This window comes from Uloborus diversus, chromosome 3, assembly GCF_026930045.1.
Source record: "Uloborus diversus isolate 005 chromosome 3, Udiv.v.3.1, whole genome shotgun sequence".
NCBI classification, from domain to species: Eukaryota; Metazoa; Arthropoda; class Arachnida; order Araneae; family Uloboridae; genus Uloborus; species Uloborus diversus.
The window spans coordinates 81,319,950-81,337,607 of NC_072733.1; the positions used below are offsets into that span (position 1 = coordinate 81,319,950).

Consider the following 17,658-nt stretch of genomic DNA (forward strand, 5'->3'; position numbering starts at 1 on the left):
ATAAAAATCTAAATATAGTTGTTGGAGCTCTCAATAATTAGAAAACTTTCTGAGGAGAGTGCTCTTACCTTTCAGTATACTCTGAGCAAACATATCCTTAGCAAGTTTGTAAATGACTTCAAAAGTGAATTCATAAGAATTTTCAACTTGCTGTGACAATCTTCGCTTTATACTTTCATCTTTGAAAGATTCCATAGTCGATGAATCCAACTTAGGTCTTACAGTCGTGCTGGCAGAATGCGTTATCCCTTTAGGCTCTGTGGTAGATGCGATGGCAATCTGATTAGGTGCCTCAGTAGTGGGAGCAGCAGCAGGTGGGAATTCTGGAGCTTTGGGCTGTTCACGTTTTTCATTTAAAAGCATCTGTGGCATGAACTGTTCCCGAGGAATATTAGGGAATCTCTGAAAAATAAATGAAACGTTTTGTAAAGGGTCAGTTGGGGTAAAAGAAAACTTGGGATAAATATAAACAAGCTCTATTACCGCACTCTGTAATTTTTGAAACTAAACTGTTCACGAGTCAAGACTAGGTAACATATAAAAGACATTCTGGAAGTTTCGCGGGTTTCCAAAAAAATCGATAGTCGTCATCACTGAAATAAGTTGTTTTTTGACGTTTAGTGCTCTTACATTTTCCTCTCCAACACCTACAAATGCGAAGTAACTGGATTCAACTAATTTTACTTGTCATGGGGAATTTTACTAAAAGCATTATTTATGAATTTCACCTTCCCAGTTTCTTTAGATGAACAATTTAGTTCATCTAAATTAGTTCATCAATTCTATTTACCTCATAAATATTGTACTTTGGGGTAAAGGGAAGCATCTAAGTTTTTATTCTTCATATTTTTCTGAAAGATTAAATTTTGACGTGAATTTAACTATTGTGTGTATTTTACATAAATTTAGCGTATAGCAATAGTTTTATGATTGTATCTTTTGGAATGACTTTAGATAACATTCGGAGGATTCGGTGGGTCCTACGGGTCACAGACAGAGTATCGTTATTTAGAACTTCTTAAGCCCCTAACCTGATTGCGTATATTTCAATTATTTACCTACATCAAATTCATGGGGAAATAAATGGGGTGTTTTCATTAACTATCCCATCATAGCTTCTGTGGTAAAAGGAAACATGATTTCATTCGCCAACAAACAGTCACAAAATCGAATTTTTCATACCACGGACACAATATACAAAGTGCATATTCCAATCCATCCATAGAAAGGGAAGGATTTAAAGTTGAAAGATGGAATTCTGTTTCTCTTTACCCCATTGACCCTACCACAAGACCACCATAACGACGATTTAAAACGTGTTCGCTCGTTTTAACAAAGACTCGCGTTTATTAACATCTGCTCCAGTTCCAACTGTTGAAAACATGCGTTGAGGAATTGCTGCTAAGTAATTGTCTTTTCCAAATCGACAAGCCTTCATGCTACCTAGGTAAAGCGAGCTGATGTGTGCATCACATGACTTCCTTTTACTCCAATTTAAAGATAATAGTGCCTCGGGGTGAACAAAAAAAGTGCCTCGGGGTGAACAAAAAAACACTTTAAATACTTTCATTCCAAGTCTGTTGCGAACCGAAGCAAAGAAAACGTTTTATACAGATAAATTTTCCCAATATTGGCAATTTTAATGTGATTCAATGGTTAACTCTCTAAATATGGCCAAATTGAAAAAGGATTAAAAAAAAAAAAAAGAAGAAACACCAAATTCGTCGCCAAGTTGGCGACAAAATTTGGCGACCAAAAGCTTGGCGATATATTGCCAAGTGTTTGCCAAATTATAGCTAGTTGCCTTCGTTCTGTGGTTGCATAAGCCATGCACTAAGACTCACTGCCTAGTGATCTGCTAAGAACCCAATTTCTTACGTTTTATACACGTTGTTCAGGAAGTAAAAACTATTTCTCCCAATATAATGTTTCCAATGATCCCAGAAGGGTTTTCTGAGAACATGAAGCCAGTGTGTACGTCAAGGAATTCATCTGCTGATTGGCGAGCTTTTGTTAAATTAGTTTTATTTTGTTAGTGTTATTATTTATTATTCTTTTTTTAATATTTATTTATTTACTTATTATTTGTTTATTATCAATTTTTTGATATTCATTTATTTATTTATTGAGCAATCACGATTGCTTATTGTTCTCATTTGACCGTTTTTGGTGTCCGTCCCTTTTTCAACTTGGACCAGAAGCCTATGCAGCACCACCGCCCACCGTCCTCTGCTGGCGGCGCGGCGCGGCTGCTCCGGTTTTGAGGTACCCGCTTCTCCTGGTCGGAGGCTTCCATGTCCTACACACACGCACGGCACGTTCACGCACATACACACACACGACTTCACACACATACCCTCACACACGTCTACGTGCATACACACAGGTCTACGCACACACACAACTATGCACACGTAACCGCCCAGGAGGAGAGGCAGGCTTGGGGGGGACAGGAGCCGTTTCTAGAAACAATAACTCCAATGAGTAGGGCCCTGTCTCAGTTCGTGATTGCGAAAAACATAATTTGAATTCGAAATTTCAGAATTCAAATTAATTTTCTTTTTTTATTGTTGCTCTAATTGAAAATTTTAATTTCATTCCTTTTTAAAAACTTACTTTTTTTTTCATTTTGAAAATTTATTTCATTATTCTCGTGTGAGAAGTTATTTAGAACTTTAATAATTTTGAGGAAACAAAATTAAATATTTTTTCTTTTTCGCTACTGAACGAATTTAAGATTCTAAAATAGCATTTGTTTTGTATAAAACCCACTACAGTCAGGCCCGGACTGGTCAGGTCGGCTAGTCGGCGATCGCCGAGGGCCCCAAGCTAGGAAGGGCCCCCAAGTGAAGCGAAAAAATATTTGTAGCAAAAAATGATATTACAATTCTTTGATTTCCTTGTAACTATTTCAATCTGTTTCCTTATACGTTTTGCCAGGATCAGGGCCTGATTACTGAATGGACCAACTAGGCTGTGGTCTAGGACCCTTGCTTTTTAGGGCCCCCCCCCCCAATGGCTAAAGTTGTTTTAGCTAATGACTTATTCCTATTCCTATTCAGAGTCACAACTGACTACAACTGTATTTATGTCGAGGATTGCATACTAAGTGCCTTGCCTCCATTATTTTATATACTGATAGATGGCAGCACCATCACCGGATCGAACAGTTAATGAGAATTTAGAACTAGTCCAGGAGCTAATAGCTACCTGGTGCTAGCACCCCCAGAGGTATCGTTTCACTTGGAGGACATTGAGACCACGAGAGCTAATGACTTAAAGCAAGATTTGACTGGATAGTGGCTCCAAAAAATCTTTGCTTAGAATCTTTCTATATCTTAATCAGGCCCTGTCCGGGATGCTTTTGATCACTCTTTCTAGTTTTATACAAATAGCACACTGGGCCTAATTAAAGCCAGGTAGGGCCCCGGGGCAAACATTATTTTTAGGTTAGGGGCCCCTCCGGCTTTAAATTCTCTGAATTGGTCTCGTAAACAGGGCGAGATTACCAAATAGGCAACTTAGGAATCGCCAACGGGCCCCCAACAGTAATGTTCGGCCTCCCTGCAAAAAATCATCAGGGCCCCTAATCGCCCACTGATTTGCCCCCCCCCCCCCCCGCTAAAAAATTAAAAGAGTGGTTGTTTGTTTTTGTATGCTTCAATATTTCTACCTAAATTTTGAATTCATTTGTTTAAATATTTTTATAAGTTTATTATTATTTTAAGGTTTTGAGTAGTTATGTGGGACTTTAAATCCTGATTTTTTGAATGCCCATTTCAATTTTAAGTTATATGCAAAGCAATATAATTTATAAACAAGTAAACAAGAGTTTCTCAGGACTTAACAGTATTCTAATAATAACTGTTCTCCTTTGTAAATCTTGGTTTTGAAAAAGGTATTCACATTGTATGGAATTCATATTGATTTGGTAAATGATTTAGCTTTCGTTCTGTATTTCTTGTAAGGTTGAGGCATGTTTTTTCGATTTGATGGGTTTTCTTTCAAATATTTCATTTTCTGTTGTCTGTTTGAAATTTTCTTTTTTGTCGTTTTTGTCTCATTAATTAATTTTATTTAATTTTTGTTGATGTTGATGATATTTAAGGTTCTGTTCTGTGATGATCCGAAATTCACAGAATTTTTGTTTAAGTGAACTGGTCAAAAAATGTTTTCGTGAAAATACTTCAACCAGTTTTCACGGCATTTTCGGTTAATTTTTTAATGCTTTGAATCCGTTTTTTGAATTTCATTTTATTCCTCTATGAACTGGGATGTTTAGTAGGGTGGTTCGAAAAAAACGTTTTATCGAATTTGGTATCCGATTACCCCTCAAAAGTTGCAGTTTTGTACCCTGAATTCGGGAAAAATAATAAAAAATTTCTAAATTATCATCTATAGTTCGCGCATGTCGCCTAAAGTTACGAAAAAATCAATTTTTTTCAAAAATTTTCATAATGTTGAAAAAAAATTCTAATTATGTTTTTTTTATCCAACACCAAAAAAACAACAGTTGATTTTAAAAATGGTTTTATTGCTGTTTTAAAATAATTTTGGTTCGCAAAAAAGTTATAAAATGGTAATAAATCGGTGAATTCGGACATTTTTGACTATGTTTAAATCACATCGTTGTACCAAAATTAATAGTTAAAAGGTTTTAACTACACTTAAAAATGAAAGTGTGATCGATGCATGTATGTTTCTATAAAAGTCAAAAATAAACTAAATTATTCGCCAAGGCCGTGATCCACGCACTAAGCCACCGCGGCACGGCGCCTACTTGTCGCGACATGCAGCACACTGGCCGAGCTTGTACTGACATGAAACCATACCGCACCCGTTCCTCACCTCACAGTCAGTCAGTCAGTCCTAAACAATCAACATGGCGTCTACCAAAACGTCTAAGCGTTTGAGTCTTTGTCCAATTCTTGGTAAGTCAAAACCTTTTAGTGAAAGTGTTTTACCCACACATAAAGATGTTTTGTTAGCATGCATTGAGGAAACATCAAATTCTGCGAAAAATGTACCCTTTTCCGAGATATCTCATTGTGTTAGTAATCAAATAGAAAAAAATTTACAGCAAAGCTTCTATACCAACTGTAAGTCATCAACGTGTTGTAAAATTAATTAAAGATTTGCATGACAAGTATTTTACTTTGAAAAAATCATTCAATCGTGATAAACAAAAACCTAACTTTAAGAAAAAGCTTAACGAGTTTGTCAGTGAAGCCAACAACAAACTTTTTGACATTGCTTTCTGCAAATGTGTTATGCATTTTACGTGTTCATGTGGTAAGAGGCCAAACTCTTGTAATTGTAAAATAGTTATGGATTGTAGGTGTGATAAGGAAAAGAAAATCCCTATTATTGAGAGAGGATTTATCTATGACCAACGAAATATGAGGTTAAGGTATATTGGTTCCTTGGACAGAGTAGAGACAAATAAGTTAATTAAAAGAGATCAACGATTACAAATCTGTAAGAAACCTAAAATTGATGAACCTGATGTTAATGCCAGTAAAACAGTTATTACAATTGAACCTTTACATGACATTCTAATCGAGAATTGCGGAGATGACAGTGACAGTTTACCATCGACCTCTCAAATGCGAATTAAACTTCTTGCGACTGCATTGATGAGTGATAGATACGGGATATCAGATAGAGCCACTGCCGCTATCGCTTCAAGTGTTTTACAAGACATCGGCTTAATCAATGAAGGAGATTTATCGCTTGTAATAGACAAGAGCAAGATCAGACGTGAAAAACATAAAGTTCGAGAGTCCTTACAAACCGAAAATAACAGTGCTAAGATATATGGGGTATATTTTGATGGGAGGAAGGACAATGTTTATTTCCAAGAAAAAATTGGTAATAAAATGTATCGGAGACTGAAGAAGGAAGAGCACATAAGTTTAGTACAAGAGCCTGGTGGAAAGTACATAGGCCATTTGACACCAGTAAGTGGCACAGGAAGCGAAATTGCATCAACCATTTTGAGTTTTTTAGAAAGTAAGGAATTTGACCATAATGAGCTTGTTGCTGTTGGATGTGACGGCACAGCAACAAATACAGGTTGGAAAAACGGTGCAATACGTAATCTTGAGATTAAACTTGCCCGCCCAGTGCAATGGTTCATATGCTTGCTTCATTTCAATGAACTGCCGCTGAGACATTTGTTTGAAAGTGTAGATGGTGAGACTTCAGGGCCAACAAGTTTCTCGGGAACAATTGGCAGACTTTTATTGAACTGTGAAAAACGCCCGGTTGTTAATTTTGAAACAATCACTGGTGAAGATATAAACATAACAAAAACTGACTTGAGCAAGGACCAAAAGTACTTACTTGACATATATCAAGCAGTGAAGACAGGAGAGTGTCCTTCAGATCTTGCTGTGAAAGATCCTGGTCCTCTTAGTCATTCTAGTTGGTTGACATGTGCAAATAGGACACTAAGGCTATACATATCTGAAGTGACACCCTCTGAAGGACTTAAGATGCTTGTAGACTACATTATGAAAGTATACACCCCAGTTTGGTTTGAAATCAAAAGGCATCCATCAGTGAAGTTTGGACCCAAGCACATCTTCAAAGCTCTTCAGTCGTCACGTCAGCTACCCGACAGTGTAAAGCATATCATTGATCCTGTGATGCAGAGGAATGCTTTCTTTTGTCATCCGGAAAATATGTTAATATCAATGGCAGTAGACGAAAGAATCCATGTTCGGCAGTTAGCTTTTCGAAGGTTGCTAAAAGCTAGAAATCAAGAGCCCAAAGGGAAATCCGTGCGTACATTTCAACCTCCGACCATCAATTTTGCTGCTTCAGATTACATTGAACTGATTGAATGGTCTCAGTGTAAACTTTCACTTCCTCCAGCAATGAATCATGTGTCAAATGAGAGCTTAGAACAACTGATTAGTAGTAATGTTTTGCCGGAGTTTGACCCGATGAAATTTCCTTGCCATACTCAAAGTGTGGAAAGAATAGTAAAACTGGTAACTGAGTCTTGTACAAAAGTTTGCGGGGAAGAAAATAGAGATGGTTTCATAAGAGCAACACTGCTCTCAAGATCAGTCATGCCATCGTTTAACTTTAAAAGTGAATTCAAGGCAATGTCTAAAGATGATAAGTAAACTTAAATTCACTATCATGCTAGCCAAGAATTGGTGAATGTAAATATGTAAATATTGTAAAAAACAGCCCTACATTTGGATGGATGGTTGGGTAGGGAGTGGGTGGGACTCGAATGGCAGCCACCTCCCCGTGGTAAATTCTGGGTAGTTTCAATGTCTTTGAGACGAGCTAAGAGCTGCACACATACATGCATCGATCACACTTTCATTTTTAAGTGTAGTTAAAACCTTTTAACTATTAATTTTGGTACAACGATGTGATTTAAATATAGTCAAAAATGTCCGAATTCACCGATTTATTACCATTTTATAACTTTTTTTGCGAACCAAAATTATTTTAAAACAGCAATAAAACCATTTTTAAAATCAAATGTATGTTACATACTGTTGTTTTTTTTTGGTGTTGGATTAAAAAAAACATAATTAGAATTTTTTTTCAACATTATGAAAATTTTTGAAAAATATTGATTTTTTCGTAACTTTAGGCGACATGCGCGAACTATAGATGATAATTTAGAATTTTTTTATTATTTTTCCCGAATTCAGGGTACAAAACTGCAACTTTTGAGGGGTAATCGGATACCAAATTCGAAAAAAACGTTTTTTTCGAACCACCCTAATGTTTAGAGGTGTTGTGTGCCTTTTATATAAGTTGAGATACAAAAACATTAACATCAATCTTTTGATCAAGTTAAATTTTTGTTTTCACTCTTTTAGAACTGATAAGACTATAATTAAGAGATTCAGGGGTGCTCAACCCCCCTAAGAGCAAGGGCGCACCTCCCTAAATATCACGAAGAACCCCCCCCCCCAAAGCAAGAGCCCCCCCCCCAGAAAAGTGAAAAATATCCCTTAAAACAACCCCCTAAAACTTATTGGCGCAGTCTGCGCCATGACCCCCCCCAAATGTATGGGTACCCCTGAAGAGAGATTTTAAAACTTTGCAGATTTTTCATGCTTTCAGTACATATATTTTTTTGTCTTTTTAAAAATGTGTTTAAACGTCACTGTTGCACAGTTTAGCTGCTCCTGGGCCACAGTTTAGCTGCTCCCCATGTGTTGAGTTTCGTTTTTTCTTCAAATATTTACGAAAACATATTTTCAACTTTTAAAATTTCAACAAAGGCATTGGGGGCCCGATTAAGATATCGAGGAGTCGTAAGCCAATTTTTTTTTTTTTTGGGGGGGGGGCTGTATTTAAACTCAATCCATTGGCTAAAACAATTTTAGCCGCAAACTAAAGTAGTTTCAGCCATTTGAGGGTCCCTAAATATCGGTGTCCTAGGCTACGGCCTAGTTGGCCTATTCAGTAATCAGATCCTGGAGGTGTTTAGGTGTTCATTTTTAAAAAGATTCTTTGGTTTCTCGGACCGTGGGCCCCGTGCCCTCCCCCCCCCCCCTCCTCGCATTGCGGAGTCTGCGAGTACGCAGATCTCCTAATCCTAAAGTTGAAAAAAAAAGTTATCTTTTGCAAATTCCAACAAATAAAATTTTAACGAACAACTTTTCTTTTCTCCCCTCTTTCTCCAAATGTACTACCGACGCCTCCGGGGGTGTCGGCTGTCTTTGTCAATTGGATTCCACGCATGGTTAAGTTACTCCGGTGACAGGAGGAACTCCTCGGAGAGTGATGTCAGCTTTTGTGATCCAGCCGCTAAAAGTGCGTTTCTCCACGTTTCTGCAAATTCCTGTCAAAAACATGAGATAAGACAAGGACTGTGGAATTTGGGTATGGATGATGGCCGTGTGAAAAAAAACTCGAACAAAAGAGAAATGCAGGTGTAATAAAAATAGGAGTAAATAAAAACTTCATGACTTGTTCAAGACTTAATGGGTTCATGTTGATTGTTTTAGTGCCTTATCTCCTTTTGCTTTTAAGCCAGTAAATGGGAAAATTGAATGCACATGGAAATCTTTCCGATAGGGTCCGACCGGATATTGACCATAAAACTATTCCACGTGAGGTTCTGTCTTCTGCAATCTGCATTATGCTAAGACAGTTGAAGGTCTGTATTTTACTTGCGTGCAAGCCAACTATAATTTTTGCTATGGAAATTAAAAGATAGATACCCTGGGACCAAATAGTGACAAGATGAAGCAAAAAAAGGTATGATAATTTTTCTATTATTAAGGCAATGCTTTAAGCTTAAAATAGCGTGTGATAAAAATATCTCAGCCCCTTCCAACAGTGGCTCACCCACGGAGAGGATAAGGGGCTCCCTCTTAGAGACTAAGCTCACCCCCCCCCATTAGGCCTAAAAATGCAGAATTTTGTATCTGATTTTCAAAAATTTCCCCCGGGGGAGAACCCCCCAGACCCCCTAAAATTAGGGATATTCTATAGGCAATTTCAGAAGGCTTTTCTGAAGCACTTTTACGCAGAATATTTTCAATGAATTTTCTAAATTTTATGTTTTAACTTAGGAAATTTCAGACATTGCGATTTTATGAAGCATTTAATGGAGTCAAGATTATAGTATATTCAGTTGTTGCCTAGTTTGTTTTTAACCGTTAAAAAAATTATTTTTAAGTCCAAGTCGGTTGCGTAAACTTCCCCCGAACACGGGGCACGTTTATGCATATTTATTTTGACATCTAACGTTGTTCTGTTAGAGTGTTTTGAACATAATGTCTTACCATCGTTAAAAAAAAAGCAAATTTATTACAGACTTAATAGTGTATAAAGTGAAAACTGTGAACGGGCATGAAGACAGCACTACATGATTTCAAGGTATAAGATACGAATTTGTAACTCAATTAAAAAATAAAATTGTGATTTTCAAAACGCAAATAGTCTGGAAGCTAAGAAGTTTTGAGACAGTTTGGAGCGAAAAAAAGCGTCAGAGCACGTTTAGAAGTAAGCCACAGTATAAGAACGTGCGTAAAGGTGATCAGACGTAAACGCGTAAACTTGCCCCGTCGCTAAGCTTGGATTTATTTTTAACGTGCAAAAAAAGTTAATAACATTTCAGTTCACACAAATACTATTCTCATAAAGGATAAAATTCTGCTAATTTTTTATATATTTGTTCTTTCTTAACTAAGTATTATTTATTCACAATAAGCTTCAAACCGTTCAACTCAAAATTTACTTGACTTGGTAGAAAACCGATAATTCTTTCTGCATGATAGACCGAAGCTCGACTGATGCTGAAAACCTTGTGAGGATATTTGCTAGAGAGCAGCATCAATCTGTGTTATGACTGTTGGCCCTCCAGTTATAATTCGTTTTGAAAAAAGGGCACTGCGTAAACGTGCCCCGGTCTACCCTACCTGAAAGAGGGGGCCCAAGGCCCTACGCAAGGTTGGCTTTTTCCCGTCTAATGCTTGTTTTTTTTCATCCCACTGGGAAATACTGGGAAGAAATGCTAAATACCGGGAAAAGTGGTAAATTCCAGGAAAAACTTCTAAATAACAATATGTAAGAAATATTTTGGCTATCTGAATCTGATGTGTAGAATGAAGGTTAGAAATAAATAGTTATTACAAATTCCCTTTGGGTTTTAAATTATCGTGTAAGAAAGGAATATAAATAAATAAGAATTATTGCATATAAGATAGCATAAAATTTGCTCACAATTTTTTTTATCAATAATTAATTTTCTAAATAAATATTTTTGATCACAATAAAATAAAATTTTTAAACTTAAAAATACCTGGGTCATCAAGAGAAGCAACAAATAATTTGTGTTAAATTTAAATAAAATTTGCAAAAAGTGTCTAAATTAGTGTTTTGTTATATGATGCTAGGATCCAATGTGGAAGTAGAAGACGAAATATATAAACACGATTATGATTTGTAATTTGTGTATTGTCTTTCAAGCTATTATTTACTTAGAACTCAATTTTGATATTTTAAAAGATTGTTTTGAATTTATATTTTTAATAATCAGTTTTTCCCGTGCGGGAAAAACATAGTATTTCCCAGGACGGTAAATATCGGTGGTGGGAAAAACCTTTTCAACCCTGGCCCTGCATCACAATCCTTCTCCACACAGTTTCCGCTTACAAGGCAAATGAAATTTAATAACAATAATAATAATAATAAAGAAAAAAGATAAACATTCAATTCAGAAATAATGAAAAATAAAATGACGCACCTTTAATAGATTCTGTAAAAATGGTATGAAATTTCGTTCTGCTAAAGGGTAAGTCAAGTAAAACTTCAAACACATGTTTTTTATACTTAAATTTAACTTTAGTTTTATTCTTTAATATGTCAAAAAAGAAAAAGCAATTTTTGAAGCAATAACTTTCTCACATTTTCGCGGGAAAGGGCCCCCGGAACCCCCATACCAGGGGGCCCCTTTCCAGTACCTAGTCGACCACCCCAGAAGGAACCAGTCCGGGCCTGACTACAGTTACATAATTAAATTATGTAAAATGTTCCGTAATCTTATTAAAGTTATTTTTATTTGTAAGGGTAGCTATACTAATTGATAAATATTAAAGAAAAATAGCATTAACTGATTAAATATAAAAAGCAAAAACATTTTCTTTCACAATTGCTTATGCTAAAACACATCTGAATATTTCATGTTTCCTTGCTAATTTCCAATTTCTACTTTCAGTGAAGATTAAAATGCAGCGAAAAGGTACTCTAATAAATTAAATGATTATGCATTTAATCTTTGTTTAATATGAGATACAAAAACCCAATCTATCTTTCAGAACTACTAGAACATATGAACGACATAATTTTAAGACATTTTTGGAAATATCACATGGTCACTTTAATTTTAAATAAATAGTAGTAAACTATACATTAATGAGAAGGAAAACAATTTTAATGCATAAATTTTAATGTGCCATTCTGACTTAAAGACGTGACCTTATTTTTTGAAGATTTGAAAATGAATCGAGTAAAAAAAAAATACCTGTGGGATTTGCTGCTTAGAATACATTTGATTCTTAAATTCTTGAATTTTTTTCTGTTGTTCATATTGTTCCTTCAGATAGTTCAGAACCTGCTTTACGTCTTGAAGGTAGTTGATTGCATCGGTTCGTCCCATCTAATAAAAAAATATACAGTCGGGTATTTGTTTTTTAAATCTAATTTTTAGTTATTTCTAGAACACTGTTACATGATTGACCTTACCATGCCCTCCCGAACAAGTTCTTCAACTGCAACTGCAACACCTTCTTCATCGCCAGTGCTAAATACATAAGCAGCCAAGTCAGTAGGCGAGTATTGTATACCTCCATATTTATTGTAGCCGCCATTCATCTGTAAATTAGAACCAATGAAATATTACAGAAACTCGTGCCTAATCTCATTCATATTAGGTGTATTTGTTTCCTTTCTGTTGATTTTATTTATTTATTTATGTATTCATCTATTTATCTATTAATTTATTCATCTGTTTATCTATGTATCTATTAATTTATTCATCTATTCATCTATTTGTCCATTTATTCTACTATTTATCTATTTATCCATTCATTGATTTACTTATTTATCTATTTATCTATTTTTTCCATAAAGTTTTAAAAGGTTACTATTGTTCCTTAACGTCACATTGCCAATTTTATCAGATTAATACTGAATTAGTAAGGTCTAACTCAGATGTGTGCGTATTTATTTGAATTAATCTTATTAATATTTTATTTTCAAGTTGCAGCTAATTATTTTAATATACGTTACATAACGTCAAGTTTTTAATTTTTCCGAAAGATTTTTTAACTTGGAGTAAATGTAATGAGCAAACATTATAGCAGCCCTTTTTTCTTTGTTCTCATGTAAGTTGAAATACTCGGCCCAGTTCTGAGGAAGGTAAACTCTTCTTAGAAGAATTCATGGGTGGGGTAGCTCTAATTTCCTTTTCAAATAAGAAGTAAGACTAACTCTAATCATGTTAGGTAATTTTAAACTATTTAAGACATATTTTTTAACAGTATAGATTATGCATATGTTAAGCTTCTTCGTTAAAATGATATATATATATTAATTATAATATATATAATAGTATTAAAAGTAACTTCTAATAACTGGTAACTATGAGCGTCGACTTAAACTAACTTGAATATTCTTGTCTCCGGTGTATTTACTCTTTTTTGCTTGAGTAATTCCTCTATGGCGAAAAATAGCACTTCTGCTGTTAGCTTGAGGTTCTAGTTCATTCTCTGGATCTTCGTCACCTTCAGGATGAGGATGAGGAGATGGTGATGCGTCCTTAGCAACTGTTGTGTCTACATGATCCATTTTCTCTGTGGTGTTTGATTTAGCTAGTGAAGAATTACATTCATAAATGGATAATAATAATAATAAGGACGCGTATTTAAAGACATGTTGCTTCTTGTACGTACCATTTTCGTTGCGAAGACTTTCTAAATCTTTTACATCATCGAATCCCTGAAAATATGTATCAATAGATCACTATGTAATGCTTGGTATGTGTCCCAGACGTATCGTCACCTCAGAACAACAGTTGGATCTTACTGTTGTTTTGAGGCGCAGCTGTCTTGCTGTTGCTCTGAGGTGACGATATGCTTTAGGTTCATTATATTCTCTCTAATTGAAAAATGACAATTATTTATTTGATTGAAGATTTCTAATTGAAGTGTTTTAATATCAAATGATGTTTGGGAATAAATTCATATGAACGCTATAAGCTATTCTGTTGATTATTTGATAATAAAATACAAAAACGTAAGAAATAACCTGAAATACTCATAAAGTCATGTTAAGCAAAATACTCTAAATTTAATGAATTTTCAAAACAATAATTTGATTTTTTTTCGTAGTAGTTTGATGAAACTATGTTTTAATGCATTCATATTCTTAAAAAAAGGCTGCTAAAACCAGGAAAGTAGATGCACTTATTTATTTATTCATTTATTTATTGGCAGGGTCCAACATTACACACAAGACAAATGCATAGATAAAACTTCGCTTAGTTTTAAAGTGCTTAAAATAAAATTTTTGATTTATTTATTTATAAATTTATTTTTTAGAAATTGATCACACGTGCTCTTTTTTTTCTTGGAATTAATCGCTACATTTTTAATCTATCTTTGAAAACTCGAGCATTCATCCTAAATTTCGTTTACCTCAATTATCTTTGATATTGGAATTGTGTTTTTCTTCAGATTACTAACATCAAATTTCATGAAAGATAGCTAAAGCTATTTGTTACTTCACACAAAAACAATTTTAGTAAGTTAAAAAAAAATAACAAAAAGTAAACTCATACCTCTGTGTCTTCGCTTCCTGAAAGAAAAGAGAAAGAGATAAATAAATCATAAGTAACAATATTTTAAATTGGCTATCAGAGTCATAAAAAAGTATGTCAGAACAGTTTAAGACAAAGTAAGTTTGCATCATAATTTGAAGGACAAAGAGGGATAAATTTCTTAGAAGAGAAGAAGCGAAAATGTCGACATGAGCCAAACTTTCGATAAGATGTTACGTTAGATGTAGATCATGGGCGCCCATACGTATGGGCAAGGGGAAGGGGATCAACCCCCCCCCCCCCCAGCTCTCGGGGGAAGAAAAAAAAGTATAGTCTGGTTCTTTCCAGAAAGTTATTAAAAAATAGGAAAATTAGGGCTTAGTTTGAAAGGGAGTCAACGAGCGCTCAGCTCATACACTTTTTTTTTTCATTTTATCTCAATTCTGATATTTTAGACGGCTATTAATGTACGAAAATAAGTTCTGAGGACTATAGGGCTCCTCCCCTTCTGCTCCTATAAATTAAAACCGGAGTACAATTAATTAAAAGAGCGAGTAAAATTTTATTCAACTTTGATCAATCATTACTGGATTGTGTGAATTCTCGTTCGAATAATTTCAAAACAGTATGCTGAAATTCAAAAAAAAAAAAAAAAAAAAAAATCAGCGCATGTAAAAATAAAATGGTGGTTCTTGTGTAACTTCCTTTTTATTCTGAAAAAATACCATAAGGCTGTGACATTTTGCCATAAATGTTTCTAAAATACGGTGTTTCTTGAAAAATCAATACGCTTTGCTTGGACACCGCATACAATTGATTCCGTTTTCGCGCCCTTTTATATTTTTACACCTGACATTCTCTTCTTTCGTTATGCAATCGTGTTTTCAGTTTATTGTAATAGTAAAACTAATGCGTATGGTTTTACACATTTATTGTTAGTCTAAAAGTATGCATCGTTCCTGATCTTTAATGCTTCTGTTAGCTGAAACATTTTTGAAACTTTGTTTACATTTAGAACTAAATGAAAGAAAGCTTTCCAGCTCGTTTTGCATGCAAAATAGATTGCAGAAATACGCAATCAGTTTTACAAGCATAAGCAAATGCAATAATTCTCATTATTTTTCTTCATTGAATGTCGTATGGGAACCATTGTCTCTATGGAAGCATTGAAGTAAAGATTTTGGACGAATGCAACCGTACATGAACTGTCTAGTTTTGCAGGAATAGGAATTTTCTCTTTAGATTTCGGTGACAAACATTTTTCCGACCCTTCAACATGTTCGTCAATTTCAAACTGAGTTCAAAAAATGCATCTTAAACCGTATGAAAGTTGAATAAGCATTACGGTTGCAGTTGTCACTTCTTTCATGCAATTCGTGTAAGATAATTGAATTTTTACTAAAAATTCCCTCCGCCACTTTAATTTCTTGTACTGTTTTCTTGTAAAAACACAGGAAGGTAAATAACAAAGTAAAACATTTCAAAATAACTACACTTAAATTGCAATAAGCGATAATTTGAAAGGGTATGATTAATTTCTAAATGTATAGAATAAATGCATATAGCAAGTAAAACTATTTTGTGAAATTTACAGCTCATTTTCAGCTTTGTACTATGCAGGTATTTTCAGAAAAAAATTCTGCCTAGATTTAGTTTGGTACTCTAAATGGCAGCGTGGCTCAATTTTTGCTGGAAACCTTTAAATTACTGGAACAATTAATCATGTATTTCTCCGAAAATTCGAAAATAATATCTCACATTGAAAGTACCCAGTATCTTTTGGATGCATAGTGTAAAAGACTAAAAGCTAGGCAAATTTAAACTAGTTACTATTAGTAGTATATTGGTTAGTCATAGTTTATTTATAACAGCTTTTTCTGTTTAATTTAAGTAATTTCTCAGTTTTCATGTTTTTTTTTACTTCGTGCTGCAATCTGCAATCTCCTTTTGATTAGAACTGGCAGCCTATTGTTTCAGCAGAAAAATTTTTGAACATCTTACACAAAAAAATAAGCTCGTATTTAAATGAAAGCTATTGTGATCTGAAGTAAGCTTTTTAAAAGAATATATCACGTAACATTACTCAAAATGTTTCTCAAATGCAATCCGCAATTTTCTTTTCTGCAACGTAACTGTTGTTCCCTTGAACGAGTTCATTTGTGTTAGGTTTGAAAGAGGAGAAATTCTTAGGTGAGTACTACGTCAATAATACGAGGGGGACCCAAAAGAAACCGGACTAATGGTGCGATGCCAATTCTAGATGTAGTAGAGTGTTCTCCACCTAGATGGCTCAAGTAGAGACCTTCACAAATCAGCTGTGCAAGTGACATCAGTGTAGTTGATAACATCTGATCGTAGTGTTGGTTTTCTCAGGTGTTGTTGCTTTCCGCCTGCGAACTCATTATGGCAAATTTGAAAGAACAAACTGCAAGTTTGAAATTTTACTTCTCCTGTTTGAAAAGTCAGCAATGGAATAGCTTACCAAATGCTTCAACTAGCTTTCAAGGACAATGCTATGAGCCGTACGCAAGTTTTCGAGTGGTTTGGGCGCTTTAAACATGATAGCTTGAGTGCTGAAGATCATGCTCGTTCTGAGCGCCCTTCAACGTCTCGAAATGATTAAAGCGTTGAAAAAATCTGCCAAAAAATCAACGAGAGTCGTCGTTTTACGATGATAACGCTCTCGTACACTTAGCCTTCACTATTAACCACTACTTGGCCTCTCATGGTGGTCAGTCGTTCCTCGACCCCCATATTCGCCAGACCTAGGCCCCTGTGATCTTTTTCTGTTCCCGAGGATGAAAAGAAATTCTGAAATCGAAGCGTTTTGATGATGTAGAGGCTGTAAAAACTGCTTCGCAATGGGCACTGAACATGGTCAAAGCTTAAGAGTTCCAGGGGAGCTTCTAACAGTGGAAAAAAAGAATTAACAAGTGTATTTCATCTATGGGTGAACACTTTGAAAGAGGCAAAAGAAATTTTGCGAATAAACTAATATATAAATATTTTAGAACAAAAATCCGGTTACTTTTGGGTCCCCCTCGTAGTTATCACAACGCATATCAGCTTTCCTCATCCCTGTTTTAACAAATGAAATCGCTTAAGCCTTGGCGGATTAGAATTCAACTTACTTTCTACTAACTTTTGACTGATGAAAGGTTATATAACTTTCATCTTATTTTTCAACTTAATGAAAGATAATACAGACCTGCGATGAAAAAATACACGATAAGTTATGGCTGAACTTGATGTATAATGTGCCTATTTCGAGAAAATAGTGACGCATTTCTATCCCTATTAGGTACGTTTTCTTGAAAAATTCAACTTTACGTGGGTTTTCATGTACATTC

The 17,658-nt window shown here is 34.9% G+C and overlaps 1 protein-coding gene across 1 annotated transcript in view; it reads right to left on the reverse strand.

Moving 5' to 3' along the window:
* Window positions 1–17,658, reverse strand: part of LOC129218407 (uncharacterized) — a 63,957-nt gene that overhangs the window by 28,277 nt on the left and 18,022 nt on the right. The window contains exons 3-8 of the mRNA XM_054852659.1: window positions 14,330–14,346; window positions 13,443–13,488; window positions 13,156–13,361; window positions 12,235–12,363; window positions 12,014–12,148; window positions 69–402 (exon numbers count right to left, since the gene is read on the reverse strand). Coding sequence (XP_054708634.1) covers window positions 69–402; window positions 12,014–12,148; window positions 12,235–12,363; window positions 13,156–13,361; window positions 13,443–13,488; window positions 14,330–14,346 — 867 coding nt within the window. The remainder of the gene's footprint in view (window positions 1–68; window positions 403–12,013; window positions 12,149–12,234; window positions 12,364–13,155; window positions 13,362–13,442; window positions 13,489–14,329; window positions 14,347–17,658) is intronic.